This window comes from Heloderma suspectum, chromosome 3 (genome assembly GCF_057233095.1).
Source record: "Heloderma suspectum isolate Gila_16-S chromosome 3, 16-S_ref, whole genome shotgun sequence".
Classification (NCBI taxonomy): Eukaryota; Metazoa; Chordata; class Lepidosauria; order Squamata; family Helodermatidae; genus Heloderma; species Heloderma suspectum.
In genome coordinates, this window is record NC_139460.1 from 182,466,877 (window position 1) to 182,483,130 (window position 16,254).

At 44.8% G+C, this 16,254-nt stretch overlaps 1 protein-coding gene across 2 annotated transcripts in view; it reads right to left on the reverse strand.

The window, feature by feature from the left end:
- Positions 1 to 16,254, reverse strand: part of LOC146350507 (broad substrate specificity ATP-binding cassette transporter ABCG2-like) — an 83,463-nt gene that overhangs the window by 20,774 nt on the left and 46,435 nt on the right. For both annotated transcript variants that reach the window (XM_084845139.1, XM_084845138.1), the window contains one exon: positions 10,529 to 10,653. In XM_084845139.1, the coding sequence (XP_084701265.1) occupies positions 10,529 to 10,653 (125 nt within the window). The remainder of the gene's footprint in view (positions 1 to 10,528; positions 10,654 to 16,254) is intronic.

Below are 16,254 nucleotides of genomic sequence, written 5' to 3' on the forward strand. Positions count from 1 at the left end.
CCACTATGTCCACAGACACCTCTACTGGCACCCACCAGGCTCCCTGTCCTCCTGATTTTTACTGTGAGGCTGGCATACTGCAAAGTGAAGTGCTGGTCTCCAGGGCCATCTTTATTTCTAATAATACCTCTGGGCCCCACGTAGGGCAAATATGTGATGTGGTGGCCATTTTGTGAGAGTGCCCACAACACACTCAAAATCCAAATGTGCCCACTGACCCAAAAAGGCTCGAGACCCCACCCTCTGCCTCACCACTGGAGCTGGTGGGGCAGAGGGCAGCAAACAGTAGGCGCAGCCAGGGGGTTGCAATAGGCGAAACAAACTAGAGCATGAGTTCAAAGCAGAGGGTGGGGGAGGGTTATCCCTGACCCAAACAACAACATAAAAGCACTCCTTTGAGCCCCATTTGCTAAGCAGTAACCCCCTCACACAGACAGGGCAAACTGAGGTATGCAAGTTAACTTTATCATTAGGAGTGCAAAGCAAAACAGTCTGACCCATACAACACAAAAGCAGTCCTTTGAACCCACATCTTCAAAGCTTCACAGACTCAATTACTCTAGAAAGCATGAGGGAAAGCATAGTTTATGGCTATTTATTTCTATACTTAAAATTACATTCATCTCCCCCTTTCCTTATAGTCCAGCTCTCACAGCCATACAGGGGACGGCAGAGGATGAGATGGCTAGATAGCATCACCGATGCAATGAATATGAACTTGAGCACACTCCGGGAGAGAGCGCAGGACAGGAAGGCCTGGCGTGCTATGGTCCATGGGGTCACGAAGAGTCTGACACGACTGAAGGACTGAACAACAACAAACCCCTTTCCTTCTTCCCACTGAAGGGTTGTCCAAAATTTGGTCCATTTACAATCCACAAAAATCATCTTATGTTTTATGTTTTCCTCTTTTTTCATGAATATTCTATCTAGGGGTATTGTTAGATACTCAAAAGATTTGGGACCTAGACCTATAGACACAAATTTACAAATCCCAGTGTATATGTATAGATGGGAATTTAGAAATAATTACTAGAATTTTAATTTTACAGAAGGCAAGCTAACTACCTTCCAATGCAAATAACTTGAGATGAGAAGGCATTAAGGATGATTGGGAGAAGTGAAACAGTAAAAAGAGGACAGCTCTGAACATGTACAGAATACATTTTATTTTGGAATCACTGTCACAGCCAGGTTCCAAATGACTAAATCATCTGGGTTTGGGAGATTAAGCTTCTGCATCAGAGAATGTATCCCTCCCGTCTTTCCAGGCAGGTTTGTGTATAGGGCAACCACATGCAAAGGAAGACACTGTTTATGCTGCTGCATGGAGGTAAGAAAAAAGCAAACCCTACCCAAATCTTCTCTCTCTTAGCAGCTATTAAAAGGTACATTGCCCTTGATCCCTACTGCATCTGGTCATTCTATTTCACCCTAGCCACAATCTTTCTTTATAGAAATGGAACACTGCCAGTTAGCCTTCCAAGGCAGTCAAGTCCTTTCACTATTGTCTTCACCCCCGCCCTGCCCCACCCCGCCCCACCCCACCCCACCCACTTAGGTAGCCTCTAGAAGAGGAAGAAGCCAGACCTGCATCTGAGTGTAAAATGAAGCCTCTCTGTTCCCACTGATCACCATCATTCAGTAGGCATCTTTTTCAAAAATAGTTTTTAGTAGCAGGAAGGTTGGAGCTGCAATCCTACAGACAATTACCTGGGAGTAAGTCCCATTGAACCAGAGATGGTGCTAGGTACTTTACCCATAGGACAAAAAATTGCACAATTTTGCATATGTTAATTTACAGATGCAAATATATGTGCATAATTAGAAATAATTACTATAATTTAAATTTTATAGAAGGCAAGATAATTAATCTCTTACTTACTTTCAGGACAGAACTGTGCAATGCCCCAAATTCTGCTTGCTATAAACTTACCCTCAATGCACCCACACTTTTCCTTGGTCTTTCAGGTCCAAATCCAGATGGGGAGGATGGAGAGCCTGGGACCAGCAAAGAGCTGTCTGGCACCTTAAACATTTACCAACTAATTGCAAAGTGAACATGGCAGACTGGCAAAGGAGATGTGGGAATGTATCATAGACTATAGTAACCCATGCTCTTAGGCTGCAAGCTTACGCAACCTCCATTAAACATGGTGGGATTTACTTCTGAGTAAGTCACTCTCTCTCCCCCGCCGCCATCGCCAACAAGCACAACAGCACCTGACAGAGACCTGCTTTGCTGCTCCTGGTCCATGGACCAGGTGAGGCGCAGAGAGACCATCTGCCAAAGATGGCTCCTCATTTTATTTAAAATATTTTATTTTGGTAGTTTTGGGGAATCTAGAACAAAAGAATCTTTTTTTTTATAGTTCTTGGGTTCTAACTTCTTAAAATCCTAAAATCTACACCAAATGTAGCACTATTAAGTTACTAGCAATCTCCTCATCATACAACTCTTAGGGCGCAATCCTATTCAGATAGGTGGCCGCCTCCAAACTCGGAGGCGACCACTTATCCAATGCAGGGCAGGAGAAGCACGGAGGGGATCATTCCCTCCGCGCTCCTCCTGCCCTGCATTTTCAGCTAGATAGCCGATTGCTGCTGTCTAGCCACGGGAGGGCAGAGTGGGGGAGGAGGCTGCTGTATGACACATCGTACAGGCATTTCTGTCCTCCCTGCCCTGGAACGCCCCCTGGAATGCCCCTTTTCGGCCGCTCCGTGCTCCTCTTGCGAGCACAGAGCACGGGGCTGCCTTTGAGGTCGGTTCCCAGAAAACCAGATATCCTATGGCCATCTAGCCACTGTCTAGCAGCCATAGGATTGCTCCCTCCAACCACTAAAATGCACTGTTGGATACCTTTGTTAGGACCACCAAAATTCCTAATAAAGGTATTGTCCAACTGTGGATTTTGGGGTTTTATTTCTCATTGACCAGCATGGCTAACTTTGGTTTTGGTTGGTTGTTTTTAAATTACCAAAGTTATCACTCCACAGGTTTCACAGGATACTGGAACTGTCTTTAGAGTGGGTAAGGCAGGTTGCAGTTCTGAGCACATTTACTAAGGAGTAGGACTCCAATCCTACATATACTTACCCAGGAGTAAATCCCATTGAACTCAGTATGACTTACTTCTGAGTACAAACGTTTAGGATTACACAATAAATTTGATATGATCCTGAACATGTTTCCCCACCCACAGATCTCTCTGTGCCCCCAACTGTTTCTCTACCCCATATAATTTCCTGTACCATCTCAGCTACCTTTTCCCACCCCACAGGTTTCTATAGCCATGTCCAGGGCTGGCCCCAAGACATTTTGCTGCCTGAGGCAGAGCAGCAAATGGTGCCACCACCCCTGTCCCCCAGCCAAGGTGCACAGTAGTACTAAATGCCATTTAAGTTGTTTTAGCCACTGAGGCAGAAAATCCTACAAGCACCAATACCCTTCCCTGGCAGTGAAAATACAGTGATAATTGACACATTAAATAATGACTTACTGCTTTTTAATGATGTCCTAAATCAGCTGTTTGAGGCAGCTGCCTCAGGCTTTAAAGTGTGTGCATGTGCATGTGTGTTTAAAGGACCCTGTCTCCTAAGGACACCCCTATTTGTAAAAAGGGATGTATGGACAGGGAAGAGGAGAGCATTTGATTTCAGATTCAAGGAAGGCCGCAGGAGGGGAAGCACATGTGGGCAAAACGCCAGCTAGTCCAGGGGGATCAAATGCAACAGAGATCATTAGGAGTCCTGTACCTTTATTTCAGCAAGTGCCATTTTTCTCCAATTACATGAAAAGCAACGTCTTTCAAAATAACTTTCTGTATAGTGGACTCCAGTCCATGAAAGCTTATTATGCACAGTAAATTTGTGAGTCTTTAAAATGCCACAAGGCACTGTGGCTTTTGAACACAAAAGAGCAAGAAGCCCCTATCCTCCTCCCACATCTATTCACCTTTCTCTAGCCTAGTGCAAACCCCTGATGGCAAGAAGGACCATGCACCTACCAGAATCTGGCCACATGGATGATGCAAAAAGCAGGAGCACTCCAGAAAGATGACTGCAGAGCCAAGGAGCTCCAGACACACTGAAGCAAGCCAGCAAGCCATATATTTCCTTCCTCCATATTCAGACATTGCTGCTCATTCAAAATGTTTTTGCAAGCAAACCTCCTTCTGTTTTCTTCCATGGTAAGGAGCCTGGGCCAACTTGGAGGAAGCAAAAGATGAGGAAGGCCTCTGGTACTCCATTTTATATGTGAGAAGCCAATGTGCCTGCTCTTCCTCTTGTCAGGGCCTCACTGCCTATAATGGCCCAGGGCATAAGTGCAATGGCCCAGTAGCAATTGGCTGGCCAGGTCTTTGCAAAGTCAGGCACATTCCAAGAAAGCCAGGTGTCAGTGGTGCTGTTCGGCAATTTTGGACTCTGGACTTTATAAAAATAATGAGCAGACTCTGGAATGAAAGGTGGCAGTCTCCCCTCTAGTTTAAAAGGCTGGTGCCTTCATGCTAAGCTGTCTAGTATTATGTAACGAGAGTAAGTCCTAAAGTCTTCAAGTAACTGCAACACTATGGAGGTCGTTGTTGTTGTTGTTCAGTCGTTCAGTCGTATCCGACTCTTCGTGACCCCATGGACCATAGCACGCCAGGCCTTCCTGTCCTGCGCTCTCTCCCGGAGCGTGCTCAAGTTCATATTCATTGCATCCGTGATGCTATCTAGCCATCTCATCCTCTGCCGTCCCCTTCTCCTTTTGCCTTCAGTCTTTCCCAGCATCAGGGTCTTTTCCAGGGAGTTTTCTCTTCGCATTAGGTGGCCAAAATATTGGAGCTTCAGCTTCAGTCCAATGAGCACTCAGGGTTGATTTCCTTTAGGATGGACTGATTGGACCTCCTTGCAGTCCAGGGGACTCGTAAGAGTCTTCTCCAGCACCACATAAGAAAGCATCAATTCTTCGGCGCTCAGCCTTCCTTATAGTCCAGCTCTCACAGCCATACATTACTACTGGGAAAACCATAGCTTTGATTAGACGGACCTTTGTCGGCAAGGTGATGTCTCTGCTTCTTACTATGCTGTCTAGGTTGGCCATAGCTTTCCTCCCAAGGAGCAAGCGTCTTTTAATTTCATGGCTACAGTCACCATCTGCCGTGATCTTGGAGCCCAAGAAAGTAAAATCTGTCACTGCTTCCATTTCTTCCCCTTCTATATGCCAGGAAGTGATAGGGCCAGATGCCATGATCTTCGTTTTTTTAATGTTGAGTTTCAAACCAGCTTTTGCACTCTCCTCTTTCACCCTCAACAAGAGGCTCTTGAGATCCTCTTCGCTTTCTGCCATTAGGGTGGTATCGTCTGCATATCGGAGGTTGTTGATAATTCTCCCGGCAATCTTAATTCCGATCTCTGATTCATCCAACCCGGCGTTTCTCATGATGTACACTGCATATAAGTTAAATAAGCAGGGTGACAATATGCAGCCTTGTCGTACTCCTTCCCAGTTTTGAACCAATCGGTTGTTCCATCTCTGGTTCTTACTGTTGCTTCTTGACCCTCGTACAGGTTTCTCAGGAGACAGGTAAGGTGGTCTGGTACTCCCATCACTTTCAGAATTTGCCACAGTTTGTTGTGATCCACACAATCAAAGGCTTTAGCGTAGTCAATGAAGCAGAAATAGACGTTTTTCTGGAATTCTCTTGCTTTCTCCATGATGCAGCGAATGTTGGCGATTTGATCTCTAGTTCCTCTGCCTCTTCTAAACCCAGCTTGTACTTCCGGTAGTTCTCGGTTCGCATACTGCTGAAGCCTAGCTTGTAGGATTTTGAGCATCACCTTGCTGGCATGTGAAATGAGCGCAATTGTGCGGTAGTTTGAACACTCTTTGGCGTTGCCCTTCTTTGGAATTGGAATGTAAACTGACCTTTTCCAGTCTTGTGGCCACTGTTGAGTGTTCCAGATTTGTTGGCATATTGAATGCAGCACTTTAACAGCATCATCTTTTAGGATTTTAAATAGCTCGGCTGGAATACTGTCATCTCCGCTAGCTTTGTTGTTACTAATGCTTCCTAAGGCCCACTTGACTTCACTCTCGAGGATGTCCGGCTCACGTTCAGTGACCGCACTATCATGGCTATCAGGGACATTCAAATCTTTCCTGTATAGTTCTTCTGTGTATTCTTGCCACCTCTTCTTAATCTCATCTGCTTCTGTTAGGTCCCTGCCTTCTTTGTCCTTTATCATGCCCGTCTTTGCACAAAACGTTCCCTTGAGATCTCCAATTTTCTTGAAGAGATCTCTAGTCTTTCCCATTCTGTTGTTTTCCTCGATTTCTTTGCATTGTTCATTTAAGAAGGCCTTCTTGTCTCTCCTTCTATTCTCTGGAACTCTGCATTCAGTTGGATATATCTTCCCCTTTCTCCCTTGCTTTTCGCTTTCCTTCTTTCGTGAGCTACTTGTAAAGCCTCATCAGACAGCCACTTGGCTTTCTTGCATTTCTTTTTCTTTGGGACGGATTTCGTTGCTGCCTCCTGAACAATGTTACGGACCTCCGTCCATAGTTCCTCAGGCACTCTGTCTATCAGGTCTAATCCCTGAAATCTATTCCTCACCTCCACTGTATATTCATCAGGGATATGATTTAGGTCATACCTGAACGGTTTAGTGGTTTTCCCGACGTTCTTCAATTTAAGCCGAAATTTTGCAAGAAGCAGCTCATGATCTGAGCCACAGTCAGCTCCAGGTCTTGTTTTTACTGACTGTATGGAGCTTCTCCATCTTTGGCTGCAAAGGACATAATCAATCTGATTTCGATATTGACCATCTGGTGACGTCCATGTGTAGAGTCGCCTCTTGTGTTGTTGGAAAAGAGTGTTTGCTATGATCAGCATGTTCTCTTGGCAAAACTCTATTAGCTTTTGTCCTGCTTCATTTTGTACACCAAGGCCATGCCTGCCTGTTATCCCAGTGATTTCTTGACTTCCTACTTTAGCATTCCAATCCCCGATGATGAAGAGGACATCTTTTTTTGGTGTTAGTTCTAGAAGGTGTTGTAGGTCTTCATAGAACCGATCAACCTCAGCTTCTTCGGCCTCAGTGGTTGGGGCATAGACTTGAATTACTGTGATGTTGAATGGTTTGCCTTGGATTCATACTGAGATCATTCTATCATTTTTAAGATTGTACCCCAGTACTGCTTTTCCCACCCTTTTGTTGACTATGAGTGCTACTCCATTTCTTCTAAGGGATTCTTGCCCACAGTAGTAGATATGATGGTCACCTGAATTAAATTCGCCCATGCCTGTCCATTTTAGTTCGCTGATTCCCAAGATGTCGATGTTCAATCTTGCCATCTCATGTTTGACCACCTCCAGCTTACCTTGATTCATTGATCTGACATTCCAGGTTCCTAAACAATATTGTTCTTTACAGCATCGGATTTTCTTTTCACCCAGACACATCCACAGCTGAGTGTCCTTTCGGCTTTGGCCCAGCCGCTTCACTCTTTCTGGCGCTACTTGGAAATACCCTCTGCTCTTCCCCAGTAGCATATTGGACACCTTCCGACCTGAGGGGCTCATCTTCCGGCGTCATATCTTTTAGCCTTGTGATACGTTCCATGGGGTTTTCTTGGCAAGAATACTGGAGTGGGTTGCCATTTCCTTCTCCAGTGGACCACATTTTGTCAGAACTCTCTGCCATGACCTGTCCATCTTGGGTGGCCCTGCACGGCATAGCTTATGGCTTCACTGAGTTACGCAAGCCCCTTCGCCACAACAAGGCAGTGATCCATGAAGGAGACTATGGAGTTCAGAGGGAAGAAATAGGCTTTTATTAAGGCAGATGATGGCAATTGGAGCAGCTCTAAAGATTCAGGGCACTGCTCAGAAGATCTGGGGCCCATGCCCAGGTGTGCCTTTCCTAACACCACAATGCATTGAACGTGATACGGCTTGTGTCCGAGTAGACATTTGCACAGTGTAACCAGAGTTCTCTATTTAGTTTAGTTTTGATACCTGTAGATTGCTGCTCCATTTTACCCTCCGACTGCCTCCACGGGGGCTTGCTTAAGTGGTGCATGTTGGGCTTGATCTGAATAATCACTGCCCACACACAGCTTGTTGTGTCATCCAAACCTGGGCAGCATGGCTTGTTGGAGGGGAAACAACCCTCAAATAACCCCCAAACAGCCCGAACAACCCTCCAACAAGCCATGCTGCCCAGGCTGGGATGACCCAACAAGCTGCACCTGAGAGGTGATTATTTGTTTAAGCCAACAGGGATCGTGTGAACTAGTCCATTGTCTGCACCAGCATCAATTGTAAAAGAAAGGAAAAGTGAATGATGTGTGTGCCCCAGTACTGCAGTAAAGAGAGACCAAAGTACAAAAATGTAAGACTCTTCTGTCTTCCAGTCCCTTCACACCCCGCTCCACAGATAAAGAAAACTTCAATCTACATACAAGGAAGTAAAATAAGCAACAAGGGGCAACAACAGAATAACAGTATTGGACACACAAACACACACCGCTTGCTTTTGTTGCAGCTTTGCTAGCCAGCTCATCAGAATTTCCAAGGGTAGCCTTTCTGGTAAACTTAGGAAAGAGACTTTGACAATGCAACTGTCTGCTCTTCATTACAGCTTGACAGCTGTATTCCGATTTTGATTAGAACATTCATATTCTGCAAACTCAGGAGGACTGTTTGTTTAGTTAAATGATGTACCATGTAGCCCTTAGCTGCAAAAACTGCATCAGTTAATCTTTTATTCTAAAATCTATTCATTTTAACCAGATAACAATAACCACCACCACCAAAACCCAGTATTGCAAATCTCACTTCCCACCCACTGCAGCTTTGCTGTGCAAATCACATCTACATTTCTCCTCACGTGAAGGTGGTAAGATCCCACCAGGCTTTCGAAGCCCAAGCAACCCAGAGGAAAAGAGATACCATCTTCTAGAATCTGAACCTAGTCTGGGCTCTGCTCCCCAGCCCGGCCCAGCCCAAGTTAAACAGTGCTGTGGATGGAGGCTACAGTTCATACAGATACGAGAGAGAGACAGAGAGAGGTGGGACATCTTAGCTGAGATCCAAAGAACTGGGCAACTATTTGGGCTTATAATTGTTAAACAGCAACACCCCCCCTCACACACTTACACATGGGCCCAATCTACATGGCTGATTTAGTGCGGAGGAAGAGCACATCACGGTCGTTTGCGACAACACTGTCACCAATCCGCAGCAACCCCGCAGCTTCCCTCTGGAAAAGGCGCATTCTCAGAAACTCCTTTTAGTGCATGTTTTTTCCTTAAACGCAGCTTCCATGTGGGTCCGCTGCAGTGTGCCCTACCCACCCCACATTAAATCCTGGGTGTGCCTCTGTGACTTGACTGTGTTGTGGCCAAGGGGTGGGGCTGCCCGCCCCCTCTTTTCCTCCATTCTCAGTAGGGCGCTTTTGGATACAGGCTTTCTTTCCCACTTAACACTACTTTGCACTGTTTCATCCTTTCACTGTATCACAGTAGTGCTGTTTTTCCATTCACAATATGTAGCCTAGCGCAGTAGCCGCTTTACCCATTCATAGTATGCAGCCTGTTTTTCCCATTCCTAATAGCGCAGTAGCACTGTTTCAATAATTCAGAATAGCACAGTAGTTACTTTACCCATTCACAATATGTAGCCTGTTTTCCTCATTGACAATAGCGCAGTAGTGCTGTTTCAAGCATTCACAATAATGCAGTACTTGCTTCACCCATTCAGATATGTAGCTTGTTTTTCCCATTCACAATAGCACAGTATCTTTTAATCTTTCACAATATCTCAATGGTGGATGAGAGGGGAGAAGTGTGGGGTTAGCTACAGGGGCTTAATTCAGTGCTTGCAGTAACTGTCCCTGAGCAGGGGAGTGTGGATGGGACAGGGAACAAGCCCCTCTCATTTGCTGAGCCGCATATATGGGGTTGAAGACATTCAGTTCTACTCTGCCCACCCAATCCTGAAGTATGGGGGTTTCAAGTGCTGTGTGATTTCTGAAAGCAGGTTTTTAGGTAGTGTATACTCTGCTTTTCTTGCTTCGTGTGCCCCTGACGGACCAAAGCAATTTCATGACAATCCAGATATAAACTGAAAGTGCTTCTCATTCCATTTCCATGTAGATTGGGCCATGTTGATTTTTTTTAAAGACCCTGAGTTTTGATTGGCTTGTCTGCTGACAATTGCCATAACTAAGGGATGTGGAGAGGTTTTCTCATGAATTCCTCTACTCTCAGCTAGGGAGTACTAGTGAGAAACCCCCAGCTTTCAGGGCAGCAATCAATAGGTTGCTCTGCCTGAAGGCCATTGCCCTAGTCTGTGCACATGCTGGCCTGACATTAAAACAACAAGTATTTGTAAGAGGAACATCTGAGCACATGCCCTGATTCCTTGCCTCTAGACGTGTTGTAGCCTATTACATGGAGATCTTATCCCTTGCTGAGGCCACAGCACAAGTAAGCAAGCAACAAAGGTAGGACAGCATGCAAAAAATAAAGAGTATTTACCAATCATCCAATAGCTTATACATGAAAATATAATTGCAGGCATGGTCCTCATGGGTAGCAGATCTCCAATAATTAAAGCAAGAAAATATGCTGAGACTCGGTAATACCCGCTAGTATACTGGTGCCTGTGAGAACAAAATGGAACATGGCTTACTGGAAAGATACACACATAGGAGATACGATTTAAGAAATTACTAATTAGAAATAAAATGGAACAATATATTCTAACTGATTCTTGGATTCACATCTGAGATCTGACACTGATATTCTTACTAAATTTAAGTTCAGCTCAATTCTAACAGATAAACGGTTCTCTTCTGTTCAGTTAGCTATTAGAGTTACAGTTCTTCTAATATGATTTTAATGTGCATGTTTACATTTATTTATTTATATTTATTACATTTGTATCTAGTCTTTTTTCCTCTTCCAAGGAACACATAGCATCTTACATGATCCTCCCCCCCCCCCCACATTTCATCCTCACAACAACTGCGTGAGGTAGGTTAGGCTGAGAGTCAGTGACCGGCCCAAAGTCACCCAGTGAGCTTCATGGCTGAGCAGAGACTAGAATCTGGATCTCCTGAGTCCAACACTCTTCCCACTATACCATGCTGGTGTAAGTCAGAGTTTGAACCACCTCTAAGGTTTATTTCCTGCCTAGAGGTCAAGGAGGCAGCATTCTCAAGCAGTCTTCTTCATCCAGGCAGTCGCCAGGCCTAGGCATGCTTAGTTTCAGTAAAGTTGCTGCATCTTATACTCTGATTCTTCACGTTGACTTGAAACTCAGTTTAGTGTTGAAATGCTGTCCAGAGCATCTGAAATTCTCAGTGGTGGTCCCACGGTTATGGAACTCTCTTCTGAATGAATTGTGCTTGGCCCCTGCAGTATATGGGCCTTCAAGCGGGCAGTTAAAAACCTACCTCTTCTAGGCTGCTTTTCCCTGAGGTGTGTGAGCACGCATGCGTGTGCCTGCAGCTGCCTTTATGTGATTCTGAACTGTATGTATGTATGTATTTATTTATTTGATCATTTAGATCTACAATGCTAAAGTGCTATCTCATGTCTAATATATCTTTCTTTTATGTATGCTGCTTTGTGAGGGCATGGCCCTCAAAGGTGGCCTATAAATACATTCATTCATTTCCTTCGTTTATTACATTTCTATACTGCCCAATAACTGAAGCTCTCTGGACGATTTACAAAAATTAAAAACCTTAAAAATATATTGTACATTGTATGTAAATGCTTTTTATACTAACATATAAACAAACAACACACACAGGGACACGCATATATCTAAACATTTTTAAACAATCAACAATAAGAACAATCCAGGACCTGATAAAACCCGCATCATATATTGCCAAATGCCTGAGAGAAGAAGGTCTTAACCTGGTGCTGAAAGAGAACAATGTTGGTGCGAGGCAGGCCTCGTCTAGGAGATCATTCTATAATTGGGGCGCTTCCATCAAGAAGGCCCTTTCCCTTGTTGCTGCCTTCCGATCCTCCTTCACAGGAGGCACCTGGAGGAGGGCCTTAAATGATTAATGTTATTTATTTAATGATAATTAACATTAAATAAATAAATAAATAAATAAATAAAATTCCATCTTTACTTCAAGACGTTAAGGACCAATTTGCAGATCACATTTTGCCAGACCTGACCTGACCCTTTGAGAGATGCCCATGCTTATATTGATAATGCAGGAAAACACATTTTGTGTGCGGATAAATGCATGTAACAGATAGGGATGGCAGAGAATTCCGCCATGGACTCCAGTGAGGCTGGATTCTAAAGAATCCAGCGTCCCCGGAGTCCAAGGTGGAACGGAACACTTACCTCTGCCTCCCCATGGAATCCTCTTCGGCCAGATCCTCCGGCTCTGGATTTCCAGCAATACAGCCGCCATGCCGTACTGCTGGCTGAAGGGGACTGACTGTGGCCACAAATGGCGTCTAGGACACCATTTGCGGATATAAAGGCCTTAGTTTAAGGTAAATGCAGCCGTAAATGGCTGCATTTAGCTTAAACTAAGACCTTTGTGGCCGCAAATGGCGTCCTGGATGCCATTTGCGTCCGTGCTTTTCATTCACGCGATGGGCTACACAAATACAGTATCCATTGGGACTTAAAAGCAGCCAGACATACTTAGGCTGTCTTTACACCTGAGGTTTTTTTTAGCAGGATCATTCCTCTTTAATCACTGGTTTTCATGGGAACTTTGGATGACACCGCTACTCTCCTGTTGTTATCTCACAACTTCCCTTAGGAAGTTTCTTAGGAAGAAAGCCAGACTATGAAGCACATGGTCTTCAATGTCTGTATACTAATGCCCGGAGTATGGGAAACAAACAGAATGAACTTGAACTCTTAATACAGGAGGGAAATCATGACTTGATAGGTGTAACTGAGACTTGGTGGGATGACTCTCATGTCAAGAATACAGCAATTGAAGGACATAACTTGTTCAAAAAGAAGAGGAGGAACAGAAAAGGAGGTGGGGTTGCACTATATGTGAAAAATACATATCTCTGCCCAGAAATACAGGAGGATGAGCTTGGTAGCCCCATCAAGAGCATTTGGATCAAAATAAATGGAGCAAAGAATAAAAGCAACCTGGTGGTTGGAGTCTACTACCGGCCACCCAATCAAGGAGAAGACGAGGATGAAACTTTTGAAAAGCAAATAGCCAATGTTTCAAGGAAGCATGATGTAGTAGTAATGGGAGACTTCAATTTCCCCGATATTTGTTGGGAGACAAATTCTGCAAAACATGGCCCCTCCAGGAAATTCCTGACTTGTGTGGCAGATAACTTCCTCCTACATAAAGTAGAGGAAGGAACAGAGGATCCGCTATCCTTGACTTGATCCTACCCAACAGAGATGACTTAGTGGATAAAGTAGCAGTTACGGGCACTCTGGGGAAAAGCGACCATGTTATACTTGAGTTTTTGGTTCTAAGGGAAGCAAAAGTAGAGTGTAGTCAAACGCATACCCTGGATTTTAGGAAAGCTGATTTTAATAAACTCAGAACAGTGATCAGTAAGGTCCCAGGGCAAGCGACTCTCACGAGAAAAGGGGCCCAAGATGGGTGGGAGTTTTTAACAAAGGAAATTCTCAGGGCACAATTACAAACCATTCCAACAAGAAGAAAAGGTGGAAGACAACAGAAGAAGCCAATGTGGCTTCACAAAAAGCTTAGAGATGACCTGAAAACAAAAAAGGACACATATAGGAAGTGGAAGGAAGGCCAAGCAACAAAGGAAGAGTACAGACAGGTAGCACAGAATTGCAGGGATGGCGTCAGGAAGGCTAAAACTGAGAACGAGCTGAGGTTAGTGGGGGATGCTAAAAGCAACAAAAAGGCTTTCTTCAGCTACGTGCATAGTAAAAGACAGAGGAAATAAATGGTGGTTCAGCTATTAAATAAGTATGGCAAAATGATAACAGACAACAAAGAAAAGGCAGAAGTGCTCAATTCCTACTTTGGCTCAGTCTTCCCCCAAAAGAGGGTCTACGACCCCCCTGGCAAAGGGGAAGTACAGGCTGAAGGGGCAGAATTGCAGCTTGAGATCAGTAGGCATATGGTCAAGGAACACCTAATTACTTTGAATGAGTTCAAATCTCCAGAGCCAGATGAACTGCATCCTAGAGTAATAAAGGAACTGGCAGAAGAACTCTCAGAACCACTGTCTATTCTCTTTGAGAAATCATGGAGGACGGGTGAAGTGCCAGATGACTGGAGGAGGGTTAATGTTGTCCCTATGTTCAAAAAGGGCAAAAAGGAGGAACCTGGGAACTACAGACCACTCAGTCTGACATCAATCCCTGGGAAAATTCTGGAGCAGATGATAAAGCAATCAGCCTGTAAGCACCTGGAAAACAATGCAGTGATGACTCGAAGCCAACATGGATTTGTCAAGAGCAAATCCTGCCAGTCGAATCTGATCTCATTTTTTGATGAAGTCACTTCCTTTGTGGACTGTGGGAATGCTGTAGACATCATATACCTCGACTTCAGCAAAGCTTTCAACAAAGTGCCCCATGATATCCTGATGAGCAAACTAGCTCAAAATGGGCTAGACGACAGTTAGCTACAGAATCGGACTTAAAGAGTGCTTATCAATGGGATCTTCTCAAACTGGGGAGAGGTAATGAGCAGGGTACCGCAAGGCTCAGTCCCAGGCCCAGTGCTCTTCAACATTTTTATTAATGACTTGGAAGAGGAGGTGCAGGGAATGCTGATCCAATTTGCAGATGACACAACATTGGACGGGATAGCTAATACTTTGGAAGACAGAAACAAAATTCAAAGTGATTTTGATAGACTGGAGCGCTGGGCAGAAAACAACAGAATGACATTTAATAGGAATAAACACCACGTTCTGCACCAAGGAAAAAGAAACCAAATGCACAGTCACAAGATGAGGGATACGTGGCTCAACCACACTACAAGCGAGAAAGATCTTGGAATTGTTGTTGATCACAAGCTGAATATGAGCCAACAATGTGATGTGACTGCAAAAAAGGCAAATTCTACTTTGGGCTACATTAATAGAAGCATAGCTTGCAAATCCCAGGAAGCACTAGTTCCCCTCTACTCAGCACTGGTTTGGCCTCATCTGGAGTACTGTGTCTTGTTCTGGGCACCACATTTTAAGAAGGATGCAGACAGGCTGGACAGGGTTCAGAGGAGGGCAACGACGATTATGAGGGGACTGGAAACAAAGCCCTATGAAGAGAGACTGAAAGAACTGGGCATGTTTAGCTTTGAGAAGAGAAGACTGAGGGGAGATATGATAGTGCTCTTCAAGTACTTGAAAGGTTGTCACAGAGAGGAAGGCCAGCATCTCTTCTCGATCATCCCAGAGTGCAGGACATGGAATCATGGGCTCAAGTTACAGGAAGCCAGATTCCGGCTGAACATCAGGGAAAACTTCCTGACTGTTGGAGCAATACGACAATGGAACCAATTACCTAAAGAGGTAGTGGGCTCTCCTACACTGGAGGCATTCAAGACGAGGCTGGACAGCCATCTGTCAGGGATGCTCTTGACTTGGATTCCTGCATTGAGCAGGGGGTTGGACTCGATGGCCTTGCAGGCCCCTTCCAACCTTACTAGTCTATGTTTCTGTGATTCCCCTCCCTCTTTCCATGTTATCTGGGAAAGCCCAGCATTTTCTGTGCTTGCGACTGAAATCACCATTTCCTCCCTGTGTATTTTCCCTAGACTGCTTTATCCCACTTTGTGTGGGTGTGTGCTAGGGGGTGTTGCTGGGTGGTGTTGAATAACATTGTCCTGACAACAAATTGGTGGGAAGGGGGGCAGGTCACTGACCGGGCTTCAAGTGACTGTCTCTGCCTTCCCATTCCACTATGGGCTCTGAGATCCCCTTGAACACAGGAATGCTTACTTCTGAGTAAACTCATTGGCAGTAAGTCTTTCCTTTCCTGGGAGTAAGTGCCACAGAAAACTGTGTGGCTTGTTTCTGAGTAGGCATGCTTAGGAGTGCATCCCCTTCTGTGCATTTACTTGGAACTTCCCCCTCCCACTGACTCCACTGACTGCTTCTTCTCCCTTTTGCTCACCAGTTTGATGGGCTTGTTTCCTCCCAGGTGATGGGGAAGTCTCTCTTCTCAGCCACACAAGAGAAAGGCTTGACAGTTAGAATTTCAATGGGTATTAAAAGTGCCTTTTCTCCTCCCCTGAATAAATTCATCATGC